Source organism: Toxotes jaculatrix, chromosome 14, assembly GCF_017976425.1.
Source record: "Toxotes jaculatrix isolate fToxJac2 chromosome 14, fToxJac2.pri, whole genome shotgun sequence".
Classification (NCBI taxonomy): domain Eukaryota; kingdom Metazoa; phylum Chordata; class Actinopteri; family Toxotidae; genus Toxotes; species Toxotes jaculatrix.
In genome coordinates this window covers 1,690,328-1,708,221 of record NC_054407.1, presented here as the reverse complement: position 1 = coordinate 1,708,221, position 17,894 = coordinate 1,690,328, and the positions used below count along the sequence as shown (strand labels likewise).

At 45.7% G+C, this 17,894-nt stretch overlaps 1 protein-coding gene across 1 annotated transcript; it reads left to right on the top strand.

The window, feature by feature from the left end:
- The first annotated feature begins 653 nt into the window (after nt 1-653).
- On the top strand, nt 654-17,119 carry cntnap2b (contactin associated protein 2b). Its single transcript, XM_041054819.1, has 25 exons — nt 654-744; nt 6,512-6,622; nt 6,869-7,062; nt 7,946-8,093; nt 8,607-8,810; nt 8,952-9,136; nt 9,610-9,753; nt 10,233-10,491; nt 10,584-10,733; nt 10,949-11,111; nt 11,249-11,355; nt 11,454-11,573; nt 11,876-11,991; nt 12,206-12,290; nt 12,467-12,623; nt 13,261-13,388; nt 13,500-13,670; nt 13,774-13,992; nt 14,095-14,331; nt 14,492-14,725; nt 14,854-14,987; nt 15,163-15,256; nt 15,379-15,609; nt 15,714-15,788; nt 16,920-17,119. The coding sequence occupies exons 1-25, from the start codon at nt 654-656 to the stop codon at nt 17,117-17,119; spliced, it is 3,957 nt and encodes a 1,318-aa protein (XP_040910753.1).
- The last annotated feature ends 775 nt before the right edge of the window (nt 17,120-17,894 follow it).

Below are 17,894 nucleotides of genomic sequence, written 5' to 3'. Positions count from 1 at the left end.
TTTTTTTTTTATATTGTACGCAGTGTTCTGTATCTTTTATACAGAGATTAGCGTCTGGGGGCAAGGATTTCTTGTTTTATTCCTATTCTTTACTGTTTTCTTTTGATTTTCAAACCCCTTTAACCACAGACACGGATCTTTGTCTTCACACAGTCTTTACACCTTTCTCTGGCGTCCCCCCACCCCAACCTCCCCGGGCCCTTCTGCTGTCCCCCCCCCGCCCCCACCTCCTTTATTTTGAGGGAGCCCTGCATTGTTGTACGAATCGGACCGTACCAAGTGCGGCAGAGACTGGAGGGGTGTATTGATTACTCAGGCAGTTCAGCGGTTGGACAGCTCCCGTCTGTCTTTCTGTCTGTCTGACCATGCACCTGGAGCTCGAGGCCCGGCCCGCAGCACCACCGCGTTCTGTTCACAGGCTGGTTCCGAGGGTCGTCGGTCAAATCCCGCTGGAGTGCCGCCGGGCAGGCTGATAGGAGAGGAGACAATACGCGCTGAGCCACTGGGTTTTCTGCTTTCGCTGCTAATAAAGAAAGCAGCATCTCGGCTGTGTATCACCGGAACAACAGACAGCTACACCGCACTGAGACCCGCCTGGACCCGCTTTTTACTGTCTCCGTCCGTCCCTTTTATCGCCTGGACTCTCTGTGAAGATGTCTTATGTGTCCTCGTTGTTGTTGTTGTTGTCGCTGCCAGTCCTGTGTAGCATCATCGGCACCTCCACCGCTGCATCCTCAGGATCCCGTAAGTAGGCTAATAAACACACGCGCACACGCGCGCGCGCACTAATACACACAATAGCAGCCGTGGCTAATTTGGTGGTTTGCTTAGCAGTGCAGCTCTGTGTGCAGTCAGGGATGTGGACTACAGTCAGGACTCAGCATGAGGCCAAGGTACCAGCATCAGCAGCAGGGCTGGGAGATCACACACACACACACACACAGTCAACACACGCAGGGTCTCATTGTATTAAAGTGGGAAACACCTCAGCCCTTAAAGAGAGTGGTGCTCCACAAATATATCCAAAAAATAAAGAAATAAATTGTCGGGTAACATTTTAACCTCCCTGTTTAACAGTTCTAATTATTTCATGCACTTTATAAATGGTTTCTAACACAACAACAACACATTTTAAGCGTCTATTCATGTGCTGGTTGAGGCTGATGACACAGTCTACCTGGTAACACAGGATAGCTTACAGCATGTGAGACATCAGAAGTTCCAGAAGAGCCACTACATGGACCTTTAAGCCGGAAGATTTTCTGTAGTATTAATTATTTATAAACATAACTATAATAACATGTCATGATATAAGATTCCACAGGGGTACTTCATCAGTTTTACTCTGTAAGGTCAATTTAATGAGTCTTTTGGAGGGGGTGTCACGTGACTGGGTAGGGGGGCTGTCATGTGACTGAAAAAACAACAACAACAACAACATTATTATTTTGTTATTTTGGGCTAAGGCTTGTGAGAGATGTGGGCCTATAAGATAAACTACCACAAGACAAACTTCACAACACCTCATTCACACCTCTGTCTGGCCTCTCCACCTGTCCCCAGGTTGGAAGGGCTCGCAGCTGCTTTTGTGTGATGGCTTTCTTGTTATTGCCATCCAAATGTAGTAGAAGGGATTCATCCTGTTTATGTGGGACTTCCACATGCATAATGACACAGGAGCAAGCAGTGTGTGTTCCACATATTTAAGCTAACTGCCCGTTCGTTCCCAGAGGTCAAAGGGATATTTACCGAATCTTTTCTGTCCCCCTCCCGCCTTCATCCCTGTGTCGTGGAACAGCACAGCTTGATTGATGCCTCTCATTCTGTCTGGACTGAGGGTAGAATAGTAAGATGACCTTTATGCACTGCCCATCAATCTACATAAAATCTGCTTTCATTGACCAGTTTAATGTCATGAAAACTGGCTCCAGTGCTGTTTTCCATCCCAAACCGTATTGAAATGTTGTTTGTCTTGATCAGTTTTGCTCACAGTAAAGTGCCACTCTGTTTTAACAAAGTCAGCAGCTCTCTGCAGCTCTCAATGGGCTTCTTCACAGACCGGCTGCTTTGTCCTTTAGGGGCTGCACAACAGTTAAAATGCAAAATGCAAAGTAAAGTCTGATTAATATTTTTATTCATCCAACAGCCATTTAAAATATGTGCACTGATTTCCTAAAGCTTTCCTCCAGAGGTAAAAAAAAAAAAATGAGACTATAGATTGCATTTATAGATTGAAGTTTGTCACATTCAGACTGGAATAGTTTTTAATATACTGTAAAAGTGAAAAAAAAAAAAAAAAAAGATCTCTTTTGGATGCAGAGAGAGGCATCAGAGATGGTCTCTGCAGACCAGGCAAGGCGGAACAGCCGGAAACATTAGAGAACACTGTTTGAAACTGAAAACTCTGACTTGGTACTTGATCCTCTTTTACACAGGATCCAGATGACACGTCCTCGTTACTGAAACCAAACAGCACCAGGACACACTGAGCGACGCCATCTGCACTAAAACACGTGGTGTGGCACACAACTCTTTTACAAACTCTTTAAACAGGCCAACTGATGTTGCCTTTCTCTGTCGTGTTATAACAAAAGACGCAAGTTGTTACACAAGGGCTGTAAAGAAGGGACCGCAAGGATGTGGTGTGAAGTTACTATGACTGTGGGTTTATCAACTAGTGTTAATCTTTTATCAAAATATGATGGTGTTGTTCCTCAACATTTCTGATCTCAGGTCAGTCAGCCGCTCAGTCTTTCAGTGTACTACAGTGAAATGTGATCATTTGAATGTGTCACAGCCTAGCACGCTTACTGGCAGTGGTGGAGAAAGATGCAGTTGCAGATACACTTTCACACTTGGCTTCTTACTTTCAGTTGTTACTTGGCCCCCGAAAATAGTAACTTTACCAAGTGAAACAGCAGGAGCGGTAAATGAGAGCCCGAGCTCAGACAGACATCATGACACAGCCGCGCAGTGGTTAGCACTGTCGCCTCACAGCAAGAGTCTGGGCTCGTTTCTGTGTGGAGTTTGCATGTTCTCCCTGTGCCTGCGTGGGTTTTCTCCGGGTACTCCGGGTACTCCGGGTACTCCCGCAATCCACAATCCCAAAAACATGCACGGGTCAGGTTAACTGGCTACTTTAAATTAAATAGGTGTGAGTGTGTGCGTGTGTGGTTGTCTGTCTTTGTGTGTCAGCCCTGCGATTGGCTGGCGACCAGTCCAGGGTGTACCCCGCCTCTCGCCCATAGTCACCCGGGATAGGCTCCAGCTCCCACGCGACCCTGACGGACTAAGCGGTAGAAAATGGATGGATGTTCCACTTTGTTGATTCAGCTTTAAATTCCATGTTCCACGTTGGCTGATTTTGTGGCGGACGGGGGTTATTTTGATCGGGGTCATTTTCAGTTCACACAGAGGTTGCGGAAGTGGTTGCGAGGAGCAACTCATAGACTGTGATATTAACCACAAACATAGACTGTGGTTAATACCAACCTTTATCAAAGAGAGACTGATATACTACAGATACTATTATGTAATTAAGTAACAAAGCATCATCCCTAAAGAAAGATCTGCACAGACAGATGTGAAGATCGGACTGTATTTCAGTTTGTGAATGAGTTTAACAAGTAAAAAAGCAAACATATCGGCAGCTGATTTATGGTTGGCACACTGACCACTGCACACTGTGGTCAGGCCTGCGATGGCAGTTTCGTTTCTGTTTTAAATCATTCTGGTTAAAGAATAAACTCTGTAGAGGTTACCCGGGAGTGCACTGTCGCCTCACAGTGAGAGGGTTCCAGGTTTGAACCCCGGTCTGGGCTCTTCTGTTGTGGAGTTTGCATGTTCTCCCTGTACCTGCGTGGGTTTACTCTGGCTTCCTCCCACAATCCCAAAAGCAGCCCCTTTAACATTAGGTTAATTGGCTACTCTAAATTGGCCCTAGGTGTGAGTGTGTTTAAATAAATAATATGTAAATGTATAAATCAATAAATAAACACAATGCTAATTTCTTTCTGTGCACTCCTCCTGGATCCTTTCTTTAGGACAGTTTCTGTTCAGTAAATTTCGGATCAGTCCATCTGGCAAAGACAGTTTGGCTGGCAGCCGTCCTCTCGGCTCCTCGGGAGCTGCCCCTTACAGGACATCTGCTTCTGAGCAGGGACGTGGCTGAGCAGAGGTTGGAGTCAGGGTGGTGCGAGCAGATGGACGCTTCGGTGGTGCTCACCCACTGCTGATGCCTTGCTTTACATATATATTCACAGTAACAGTTGTTATTTCTGTACCATCCATCTCATCCTTGCTTGTCAGCATCTTTGTGGCAGTTTCCAGTTTGTGGCCGCCCCCTTTTTATTCCTGGCTCTGACACACAAAGATGACACCCCCTCATCCTTAATCCCGCCCACACCTCTTATTGGCTTGTTTTTTTTTTTGTTTTTTTGTTTTTTGTTTTTGTCATCTGTTGCAAACAGCCAATGAGCACAGCAGCAGACCTGTTTGAGTCTCCATACATGTCAGTGGTGATTCAGAGGAATGGAAGCTAATAATTAAACAAAATATTAATTTGAATATATGAAGACTCACATTATCTATGTATATTTTACCTAAAGTCTAAGTCAAGATTGACCTGACATTTGAATACCTAACATTCCCACATTTCTGAAAGGTGTTAAAAATAGTGTAAAATAAAAAAGCGTCAAGGTGCAGTACAAAGGGTTGTGGTTACCTTGTATTTAGGTCACTTGCAATTGATTTTAATTATGATAAGTTTTTATATTGGAACAGGGTTATTCCAAAATATATTCCAAACGGATTAAAAATTTGAGATGCTGCTTCCCAGGTGTCTCAAATTCAAATACTGACAATACAGACAACTAGAAACTGTGCCCTGCTCTGGATATGATCAACATTTACTAGGAAAAAAAATGATTTAAAAAGAAAAAACATTGGCTTTGGATGTTCAGAAACGTCATCGCTGAATGTGAGCTGGTGGTGGAGTGCTGAGGTTGTTCTCCAGGTTCTGTGTTGAGCAGATAATCTCTTTCTTGTTTCTTTAAACTGCTTAATACATGCTTGGTTTGTTGTTTTGTAATGCATATGAGGAAGCTCATTACTATGCCCTGCACCTGTCACAGTCACACTCACACACGCACACACACACACACACACACACACACACACTGACATACAGATCTCTGACACCCTCCCCCGTCCTAAACTCCATCTCATATCAGTTGTGATGAATGTGTCAAGAACAAAGGCCAGCATATACAATCTCACACACACACACACACACACACACACACACACACACACACAGCCATTTGCTAAGAATATGTCCAGTTACAAGACAAAAAAAGCAGTCTTATCTGTCAGGAGCCAAACTGCTTGATCAAAAATCAAAGTAGCTGTGTTTTTTTTTTTTTTAATCATTGTTATTGGAGGGTGTTCGGGTGATTTTAAAGACTATTTTTACGGTGTTTTGCCTCTGTCAGCTTGTGAATTAATGATACGCAGAGCTGGTCAGCAGCAGTGACGTGATAATAGACACCAACAGAAGTTCAAAGTGTTTAAATAACCCTCATGGTACAGAAGTACTGCAGTAGATCTCAGCCTTTTTCTAAAAGAATAGGCACTGCTGTTGAACACAGCTAGAAAACATGTTCATGCTCACTTTTAGAAATGTGTCTCTGAGAAGTGAAAACATACTGTGTACATCAGCAACAGCAAACATGGGTTGCAAAAATATTAAATACATGTATGTTTCCAGACTTGGAATCACTCTCCTAGTCCTTGGGAATGTCACAGACTTTCATTTTAAAAGATTTACACGCACACACACAAGACTCATGAAAACTTCTCTCAGATATAAAGTCATGTATCTACCATATTTACACATAATGAGCAGAGAGAGAGAAGATAAAACATGATGCATGGTCATATATGGGATATGGTGTGTAATAAAAAAAAAAAAAAAATCATCAGAAAATAAATGATCATGTCGGCTTGCTTAATCAAAACACCCCATGCACGCATGATGAATGGACAGTACTTACATCAGCGTATGATGAAAGATGACAGCAGGACGGCTGTACAGTCTGTAAGCAACTTCCTGCAGCTCAGACCAGACCAGATTTTTTTGTGTAGATACAGCTTTTAATGCAGGTGTATGGAAAATGCTGCATGTTGTTGAAGTAGTGTGATGCTGTTTCACTGTTCCATCTCCAGCTCGGCTCAGGAGAAAAGACAGCCATCACATAAAGAGTCTACAGCTGTGTGAGCATGTTGACCATCTTAAATGAGTCAGTTAGCATGCTAACATTTGCTAATTAACACTCAAAATAGTACAGCTAATGGATTGGCATGAGTTTAATTCAATAAAGTTTTGGGTTATTTAAGACTTTGATGTGATGGTAGTGCTTGAGGAAAAATCAGGGGATCGCCACAGTCAGTGGGGCCTCTGCAGACTGACTTTGGTGCTTATGGTAAGCTGAGCGTTGTGTCTTTGTTTTAGGGAAGTGTGAGGACAGCTTGGCCACTCCTCTTCCCTACAGCTCCTTCACCAGTTCATCAGTGCATGGCAGAGGATATGGAGCTGGTTACGCCAAACTCAACCGAAATCAAGGTATGTACACCCAACAGGTATGCCTTTGCAATGAGAGGTACACTGTAGTTCCCACTATTTGTGAATGGTACCAGACATCCTCAAATACTAGCAGACCATGCACTTACCCTGCCCTGACTGACTATACTCTGGACTTCCTGTGATGACATCACTCACAGAGCTGGGGTCCCTTAAAGAAACATTTGCTCCAGATGTTCCACACCCATTTTCTCCTTCCCTGGTCACCTCTGTAAATCTTTCACCTAGGTTCAGGAGGCTGGTCGCCCTTGGATTCGGACCGTTACCAGTGGTTACAGGTGGACTTGGGTTCTAGGAAACAGGTGGTTGCCATAGCGACTCAGGGTCGCTACAGTAGCTCTGACTGGACCAGCAAGTATCGGCTGCTTTACAGTGACACACAGAAAAACTGGAGGCCTTATCTACAGGATGGAAACATCTGGGTAAGGAAGAGTTTTCTGTTATGTATCGTCATGTCATGTCATCTAATCTAAACTGTGTCAAAAATTTGACAAACAAAGATGTCATTCACATACTGCTGGAATCAGTGCAGTGTGATTTCCCCTGACGGTGGCAGTTTCTCAGATGTCTGTTGGGGATAAATGTCCATAAACAACATTGAAATACTTCAGATTTAACTCTTTCTCAACAGTCTTGCATTGTCACTATGTAAAGTCCATTTTATGAACCCTGCTGCAGTGCTGTAGCTAATGGAGATTCTAATAAGCTAAACTAATACATGGAACTAATACATGGAAGGGGGTGAGGGAAAGCCTGACTTCGCATTAGCAGGGTCAATACTGGTTTGTCTAAAAACGCACTAGATTTGTCTCTAGCTGCTTTTTTTTTTTTTATTAAAAAAAAAAAGTTGCTGAAGGGTCTGAAAAGTCTGTAAATCTGATGACAGAGGCTCTAAGTTGGCAACACTGCCCGTAAACAACTCCCAACTGACGTGACACAAAGCATTCGTGCAAATTTATTTTGAAAGAGCAACGACTCATGGTGAAATTCCAATATTCAGCCAGCTGACTGGCGTTTGTAATTTCATCACCCGTCGCACCGCATTCAGCTGACCAGTAGTGTCAGGTCAGTCAGTCAGTCAGTCACCAGACATTTGCGTTTTTAGGTCTGGCCCTGCTGTTGCGGTCCAGCTAACGTAATGAATAAAGTTGGCCATGAATAAATAATATTTGTTGAAAAATGTTATTCAGTTCAGTTTTCTATTATTAATATTTTTGTGGAATATGCAGCTGATAAGCATTACATGGATGGTGGAGACCTACCCGCTGGGATACTGCAGCATGTTTGTTTTCTGTGTTGCTTCAGACATTTGAGGGCAACGTGAACGGCGAGGGTGTGGTTCGCCATGAGCTGCAGCACGCCATCCTGGCTCGGTACATCCGCTTCATCCCGCTGGAGTGGAGCAGGGAGGGACGCATTGGAGTACGTCTGGAGCTCTATGGCTGCTCATACTGTGAGTACAAAAAGGATGAACTGATTCCACCGACCTATTCTGTTCTGTTCTACAGCAGACGGGTGTGAATGAGTCACCACCCCACGCAATGTCTGGCTCCACACGCTGCAGCATCAGTTCCACAGGCTAAGGATTTGAGTTGCAGACCCTCAGGGGCATCTGTTGTCCTTGTAGTGTGGCTAAGATCCATCCAGTTCTCCACTTTCAATCACCATCTGGCAAGTGCTCAGCGATAATGCTTGTAGGAGGGGTTTGCTTCACCTATAGAGGCAGTTGTCCACTGGATCCTCTCCACCACCAGTGGTTGTTGGGGTAGGTTAGCATGGGGTGGCTAACCTACCCCAACAACCACTGGTGGTGGAGAAGATCCAGGTGGTGCAGGATCCAGCAAGTCCCTCTCGCCTGCTGGCTCTACTCCAGCTTGAGGGTCCCTGGCTGGAAACTCCAGCTCCAGTGGCTTCCTTCTCAACCCGGCAGAATACACACACATTTCCTTCTTTTCCTGTCTTCCAGGGTCAGATGTGATCAGTTTTGACGGCCACGGCGTCATTTCTTACCGCTTCCGGAGTAAGAAGATGAAGATCGTGAAGGATGTCATCTCTCTGAAGTTTAGAACCACATCCAGAGATGGGGTCCTGCTCCATGGAGAAGGACAGCAGGGAGACTACATTTCCCTGGAGCTCCACCGGGCAAGACTGCAGCTCAGCATCAACTTAGGTAGTAGTCTTCTAAAAAGTCGGAGTGGTTCTATTCTTTTGAAATTCTTAGGCCTGGATGGTCCCGTGCTGTCAGAGGAGACATGAGAAAACATTCACAGCCTCATCTTCCTGTCTGTGTGATTTGCTCGCTTCCCTCCAGGCAGTAACCAGTACGGTTCCATTCAGGGTCACACCTCTGTGCTCAGTGGGAGCTTACTGGACGACGACCACTGGCACTCAGTTGTCATAGAGCGTTACCGCAGGAATGTCAACTTCACTCTGGACCACCACACCCAGCAGTTCAGGACGAATGGAGAGTTTGACCACCTGGACCTGGACTATGAGGTAAAGACTGCCCGTGGTGTTTTGTGTGTGTGTGGGTGTGGGTCCAAAATGGAGAGACGTATTTTTAAAGTCATCCCATTTCCGCGTGGACGTACTCTTACTGTCAGGCCCTGATTTGCAATGTAAGAGTAAGGCTCAGTGGATACATATTAGCCATGTAGTGAAATTTGATCACAGCCAGTCAATACTGCTGAGAGGAGGCTGATGGAGACAGTCTGTCTGTGTGGTACCCATGAACCCCCGTCAGCCCTGAGCCGACAGCTTTCATGATTTTATGAAATGAATTAATGTTTCATTCACTGTTTTCATTTGTTTTTATGTTGAATCATTTTCTCTTTTGTCTTTTTCATTGGTTACCGGAATCTGGACACAGTGTGTGTGTGTGTGTGTGAGTTGGTCAGACTCGTACAGTAAATATCACAGAAGGATCCATGTCCTTTTAATCCACGCTGTCCACTCTCCTCCGTCCTCAGATCAGTTTCGGGGGACTGGCTGTATCGGCGAAGCCGAGCTCAGGAGGCCGACAGAACTTTGTGGGCTGCATGGAGGGAATCACCTACAATGGAGACAACATCACTAACCTGGTCCGCAGGAAGAGGGTGGACACCTCCAGCTTCGTAAGACATCTCCCTCTGGCTCTGAGTGTGTGTGTCTGTGCGTGTGTTTGTGTGTTTAAGAGTTAGTGGTGGGAAAAAAAGGAAGACAGATGTTGCCAGATGTTGTGACAAGAGTATGGAGTTTGCATGTTGTCTGTATGAGAGCACCTTACACTAGTCTGTGTTGTCCTCCTTGTCCTTCGGGAGTCCATCATGATCCAGAACACTTCAAACCTGCTCCTTATCTTCTGTAGATAGGAATGTGTCCAATTCAGCGCTGACTCAGCACAAGCTGTAGGCGTCCATGACTCCAGATGTAGACGGTGTAAAGGACTTTGTCATTACCGTTTCCTTCTCTGCTTTAACACTTCCCATCATGCCGTTTTTGTCCTAAGACTAGAAAATCCCACTGTTCATAATCTGGTAAAAGACCAATCCTGAAGAAGTGTTAGCACACACATCAGGTCTCTTTCTCTGCCTGTCTCTGTCTCCCACTGTAGCGTAACCTGACGTTCTCCTGCGCCGAGTCCAACTCCTTCCCCGTCTTCTTCAACTCCACGTCCTTCCTGCGGCTGCCGGGTCAGAGCGACAGCGACACTCTGTCCGTCAGTCTGTCTTTCAGGACGTGGAACCCCAACGGCCTGCTGATGTTCACGGCGCTGGCCGACGGCTGGGTGGAGGTGGGACTGTCGGAGGGCAAGGTCACCGTCTACATGAATGTGACGCAGAAGAAGAACACGCGCATTGACATCTCATCAGGTCAGCTGCCTTTATTCTTTTGCGTGCTTCAGTTATTGTTGTCGGTTTTGTCCTGTCAAAGTTCGTGGACTGAAGTGTGTCCTCCCTCTCAGGCTCAGGTCTGAATGATGGTCAGTGGCACAGTGTCCATCTGAACGCTTTGGAGAACTATGCAATGTTGACAGTCGATGGGGACGAAGCATCCACAGTCAGGACAGCTATCCCCATCCAAATCCAGACCGGAGGAACCTACTACTTTGGAGGTGAGCACTCTAAAAGATAACTACCCACCCACAGTGAATCACATGACACAGTTATTTTCTGTGGATTTAGTCTGTCTCAGTGTCTCTGTCTCTCCATGTGAGTCCCAGGCTGAGTCCATGATACGGAGATCAGGGTTCTGTCCACCTGCTTGCTTGCTCTTGTTGGTTGTGATAGTGACCTTTGACCTCCTCCTCCTCCTCCTGCTTGTCTCCAGGTTACTTCATGCACACTCACACCCGATCGTCTCAGCGCTCCTTCCAGGGCTGCATGCAGATGATCCACATAGACGACCATCTGGCAGACCTCAGGGCCGTGGAGCAGGGCCACATTGGGACCTTTGAGAACGTCAGCCTGGACATGTGTGCCATCATAGACAGGTACTCAGTCAGACTCCAAGGAAGGCAAAGCACAGGGAAGCGATGGGGCTCAGTTGGGTTTAGGGTCTGCTGCCTCACACCACATATTGTGGGTCTACTCGTGTGTTCACATTCACTGTTCATGTGTGTCATGTCAGGTGTGTTCCTAACCACTGTGAGCACAGCGGTCGCTGTTCTCAGACGTGGGACACGTTCAGCTGCAACTGTAGCGGCACCGGATACACTGGAGCTACCTGCCACACCTGTACGTTCTCACACACCCATACACACACACACACACACACACACATAGATACATACACTGTTTTGCGTCTGCTGAGCTGTGTGTTGTCTCCTCTGCAGCCATGTATCAGCAGTCCTGTGAAGAGTACAAGCACCAGGGGAAGAGCTCCGGGAGCTACTGGATCGACCCAGACGGCAGCGGATCTGTTGCCCCCTTCAGGGTCAGCTGTGACATGACAGGTGAGATCAAAAAGTAATAGAATAAATAAAAAAAAATAGATAAAAAGTAATAAAAATAATATAGAAGAAAGAGTAGTGCCATGTCAGAAGCTTCTATTGTACCAAGTGCACCTTTTAAAAATATAAATATTTTAAAATATATTTCCTCATTGTATAGAAATACGATTCCAGTTCTTAGTCCTGTGGTGTGATGTTGGTGTTATATGGTTTATTATACCTCTGCTAACATACTGTTTAGTGCAAGTGAATCTTTCCTGAAGAAGGTGTGGAGACTATTGACGGTGTGTTTTCTGGTCTTGTAGAGGAAAAGGTTTGGACCACCCTGAAGAACAACCTGTCTCCTCAGACTTCAGTCACCAGGGCAGACCAGGAGGGGAAGGCAGTGCTGCAGATCACTTACAATGTGACTGATGAACAGGTACACAAAGACCACACGCTTCCTTTGACCGCGTTCACTTGCTGCACACGTTGCATTGTTGTGGTCAGACCTGAGAAGCTGAAGATCAGATTAGTGTTTAATGTGTGAATCGCATTGTTGGTTCCTGTGATAGATTCATTCCTCTTTCTCGTGTGTGTGTGTGTTTGTGTGTGTGTGTGTGTGTGTGGATGTGTGTGTGTGTGTGTGTGTCCAGGTGTTGTCAGTCACCGGCAGTGCTGAGTACTGTGAACAGTATGTAGCCTACGCCTGCCGGATGTCTCGTCTGCTCAACACTCCAGGTAAAGTAAACTGTCACCAGCAGAGAAGACACATAAACAAACCCACCTCAGGTTTTGTCCTTAATCTTAGCAGGATATTTTCAAATGAAATCATGTAGATTGGCTTAAATATAATGAAAGTGCAAATAAACTGAGTCCAGTTATTTATTTATTTATTTTTTTGGTTTGACTCCCAGATGGTGTCCCATTTACCTGGTGGGTAGGAAGAGCCAATGAGAGGCATTCCTACTGGGGGGGGTCAGGACCAGGGATACAGAAGTGTTCCTGTGGTATCGAACACAACTGCTCTGACCCCAAACACTACTGCAACTGTGACGCCGACCTGCGCTCCTGGTGAGTGGACCGCTGCTCAGCAGCTCAGCTCTTTTTGTTTCCAGTGCTGTTACCGTATGTATTGCTGTTTCAAAAAATAAAATCCAGTCCAGCTCTGTTATAAAAGGGATTATAAAAGGTGTATCCAAATTATTACCACGTCTGTTTTATTTCATTTTAAGCATCCATCACATTTTGGCTGTGCTGTGTTTTTAAAAGCTGTTTCATTCTGATTTTTATTAGGACGCAAGGGAGGGGAAAGTGCACATCCTAGCTCGATGTTTATCATACGAAGTCTGATGCAATCTGTGAAATAATTGCTAAAGTTGAGATGTTCAAGAACTTTGAACATACAGCACCATAAACAGGACAGTCATTTCGACTTCCTGTGTAAAATTCTGTAGAAGAGGCGCCCTCAGATTGTTCACAGAGACTGTGTTCTTAATAAAGCCCTGATAAAGGTTGGATATTTATGCATAAGATTAGAGATATCCATTAGCAAACATTTGACTCTCTACCTTGAGCAATAACCCAATAGATAGTTTTAACAGATTAGGGTTAGCTGTGTTTACCCCCAGATGAATGGTAATAGTTATGAATATTTTATTTGGACATGCTGTATGTATAATATCTGCTGTGTGTGTGTGTGTGTGTACAGGAGGGAGGATGCAGGCCTGTTGGTGTATAAAGACCATTTACCAGTCAGTCAGGTTGTGGTTGGTGATACAAGCAGAGCTGGATCTGAGGCCAAACTGACAATAGGGCCACTCAAATGCAGTGGGGACCGTGAGTGTTTCTCACACACACAGACACACACACACACACACACACACACGCACACACGCACTAATCTTTTCATCAGAGACTATGAGAAACTTGTGCTGTGGTTTCCTGCAGGGAGGTACTGGAACGCAGCCTCCTTCACCAGCCCTGCCTCCTACCTCCACTTCCCTTCCATCAGAGGTGAAACCAGTACTGACATCTCCTTCTACTTTAAGACTTCCTCCACCCATGGAGTCTTTCTGGAGACCCTGGGAGCCACTGACTTCCTTCACATTGAGCTCAGAGGTTTGTTTGTGTGTATGTGTGTGTACTGGTGTTAGAATTGTTTTTTTCAACTCATTTAATTTTAAGCGATACTTATGTTTGATCTTCATCCCGGCGCTCCCAGGAGGCTCGGTTGTTTTCCTCTCCTTTGACGTGGGCAGTGAGCGGGTGGAGCTCAGCGTGCGCTCGCCTGTGCCCCTGAATGACGACCAATGGCATCGCGTGGAGGCTGAGAAGAACATCAAGGAGGCAGCGCTGCAGCTTAACGGACAGTACAGAGAGGTTAGACCCACGCCGCCACAGGGACACACCAAACTGGAGTTCCACAGTGATCTATATGTTGGTAAGACACACACAGACACACACACACACACACTGTCCATGCAGTGACTGTGTGTAATACAAGCTGCAAAACTCATGCTATGCTTCATGTCTTCTTTCCCAGGTGCCTCGAGTGGTCAGAGGGGTTTCTTGGGCTGCATGCGGGCTCTGAGGATAAACGGTGTGACCTTTGACCTGGAGGAGAGGGCAAAGGTGACTCCAGGGGTGAGTCCAGGCTGCCAGGGCCACTGCAGCAGCTACGGGATGCACTGCAGGAACGGAGGCAAGTGTTTGGAGCACTACAACGGATACTCCTGTGACTGCTCCCTCACTGCGTACGATGGACCCTTCTGCACCGACGGTACGACCTCTGACCTCTGAATTAGATTTGATTGGCTCACATCAGGTTAGATTAGATGACATCATCTCTCATTAGATTAGATTTGATGCAGCAAAGAGCGATCGACATTTTTATGGTGTTTGAATTACCCTTCCTTCCTCTGCTGCTGTCCCTGTGTTAGATGTGGGCGGCTACTTTGAGACAGGGACCTTGGTGCGTTATGACTTCCTGTCGGAGGCGGGACCTTTTGCGTTGCGGGAGGTGAGAAGCCTGGCGGGTGTTAGTGTTCCTGGGGAGGCCAACCTGACTCAGGAGGAGCTGGTGTTCAGCTTCAGCACCTCCAGCACTCCCAGCATCCTGGTCTACATCAGTTCCAGGACTCAGGACTACCTGGCTGTGGTGCTCAGGCACAACGGTGGGCTCATCAACGTCAAATCCAGTTTATATCTTAGTTATTTTATAGAAAAAGCTATATTTTATGACCAGCTGATACATTATTATCCTGTGTTAAATCATGGGTTATGCTTGTATGTGTGTGTCCAGGCACTCTCCAGATCCGCTACAGTCTTGGGGGGCTAACAGAACCTTATACCATAGACGTTGACCATCGTAACATGGCCAACGGACAGCCTCACTCTGTCAACATAACAAGAAATCTAAGAGAGATACGACTACAGGTGAGTACTTGCTTTTTTTTTTTTGTTGGACGCAGAAATCAGAGACAGAGATATTGGACAAACCTGGACAAATAAAAGTAAGAAGATGAGCAGGCCTTGGTGGGTGATGATGGCGGATTAAAGTTATCAGCTGAACTGTAGTGAGCTCTTCCTTTCCTCTGTCCATGTCCTCCAGCTGGACCACTACCCAGTGTCCACATACACCCTGCCTGAGGCCTCGGACACTCAGTTCAACTTGGTCAAAAGTATCTTTCTCGGGAAGGTCTTTGGTAAGTAAGTGTGTAGGTGAGTGGAAGTCTGTGTGTGTGTGTGTGTGTGCTTTCCACACTTGATGATATGAAGCAACATACAAGTATCTCATCGTTGTGACGGTTGTGCGTCTGTCTTGTAGAAACGGGACAGATTGACCCCATCCTAATCGAGCGCTACAACACGCCGGGCTTTGTGGGCTGTCTGTCACGAGTTCAGTTTAACAGCATTGCGCCGCTGAAAGCCGCGCTGCGCTCGGGCCTGGCGGCGCCCGTCAGCACCCACGGGATTTTGGTCCCGTCCAACTGCGGAGCCTCACCGCTGACCATCTCCCCCGTGGCCTCGGCGAGCGAGCCCTGGCACATGGAAGCAGGTAGATGACGCAGACAGATGAAACCGTTTGGAGGAACAGCCTAAGAGAACGGGGGAGTTTGTGTCAGGAGTCAAACTGATTGCAGATGTTTGCTTTGTCCACAGCTGGAGCTGTTTTCCTCTTCAATGAGGACAAAGCCAGTGGCGATGGAGTGGATCGCAACTCTGCCATAATTGGAGGTAAAATTTTGTTTAACTTCCATCTCTGAAGTGTTAGAGCTGCAGCTGGGACCAGTCCTGAAAGCTGTAAAGACCAGACACTCCACACATAAGGACTACTCCCATCAACACAGGCAGGAAGGAGCTGAATGAAGGTTTTAACAGCCTCCAAAATCAAAAACAGTTTGTCTTGGAAACTCATGCTGATGATTTTGTGGCAAAGACAAAGAAACGAAGGAAACACTGCTCCAGACTGCAGACTTGCAGTCTTAAAAGTGCTACGTCTGCAGCTGGAGGAGAGAAATGCATCAGGTCAAACTCAGCATCGATGCTCAGTGTACAAAGGCAACATCCTGAGTCAGCACTACCACACACGACTGGTGTGTGCTGCTCTGATAGGAAGCTCTGCTGCTGCTTCTTTCAAAGTTCAGTCAGTTTCAACCTTGACCTTCTTAGTGAGTGACTTTACTGTCGACCATCTTTATCTCCAGCCGAGGCTGGTTACTGCTGCCACTGTTTCCTACAGTACAGTAGAGCAGTAGAGGTCTTCACAGGTCCACTGAGCTCCCAGCATTCAACTGACTACGATTTGAGCTGGGCCTAAGTTTTATTCGGCCCAATCAGATCATGTAGCACCTTGTTTTTCTCTTGATGAGCTCTGATCATATGCTCCTCCATAATGGGAGGAGCATCATGCTGCTGTCAGTCAATCATAACAGAGGTTATCTCAAGAGAATAAGAGAATTGAAAGGGCAAAACTACAGGAAAGAGAAGAAGTTGAGTTAGAGAGAGAGAGAGAGAGAGAGAGAGAGAGAGAGAGAGAGAGAGGAGCTCAGTGCATTGTGGGAAGTCCCCCAGCAGTCTAAGCCTATAGCAGCTTAACTAGGGGATGGTTCATAGAAAGCCTGAGCCAGAACTAAGTATAAGATTTATCAAAGAGCATGGAGAGGGGGTCTGCCTGTCAGCGTTCTCTCAAAGTGTAGGTCAGTGGGGTTTTTTTGGAAATGAACTTATGCCCATGGAGACTAGTGGAAAGTCTCGTACATCACCTCTGCGGCTCACGTTGCTTTACACATCTGAGAACATCAGACACCACATTTCAACTTTCAGGTCTATTGCAATAAACAAAATGCTCCTTTGCATTGTCTCCAGGCATCATCTCCATGGTGATCTTCAGTGTCCTCTGCATCATGGTGTTTGTGATCCGGCACCTGTTTCGTCATAAAGGCTCGTACCACACTAACGAGGCGAAGGGAGCGGAGTCAGCAGACTGTGCCGACGCGGCCATCATCGTCAACGACCCGGCCTTCACCGAAACCATCGACGAGAGCAAGAAGGAGTGGTTCATCTGAACCGCCCTCAGCAACATGGACACGTGACGTTAGGATGTATGTAGTTTTCTAAGCGTAGGGCGTAGTAGTGAGGTGACGAGCTGCGGATCATTGAAGATGTGCTTATTTAAAAAAAACAAAAAACAAAAAAAACTTTATGAACGACGGACACCGTGGCGTTTACAGCTTGGGGGATTAAAGCACAGGACCACAGCACTGCCCGGCAGAGCCCGCGCGGAGATGTGGAGTGGTTTATTTTTAACTTTATTTACAACGGACAGTGTGACAGGATGAAGTGGACAGTGCTGTGAAGTCACAGGCCATGGATGAGTGAATGTGTTCATTAGCTATTTATTTATTTATTTTGGTTTTTATATGATTTGGAATATAATTTCTGTTTCATTTGTGTTATTTATTTATTTATTTATTTATTTTTGAATTCCTATTTTTTCATAAGAGTTATTTATTTCTCTAGGTTAATATCTTTATGCCTTTGTGCAGTGTCACATTAGGAAATGATTGCATTAATGGTAATAATTCTGAATCCATTAATCCCAGTAACCCTCGACGCCTGTAGCAATGCTCATTTAATTCCAGGCTTTTGTTTTTTAATATATGTTAAATATCATTTTTTATCATTTGCCTTATTTTATATTTATTTCAGTAAAAAATTAATTTTTTAGCTTTAAGATGAAAACCTTGCTCTGAGTGTGCATGTGTGCGTACGTGTGTGTGTGTGTGTGTGTGTGTGTGTGTGGGTACTGACTGTTGCCATGACTTTGTTTGCAACTTTTGG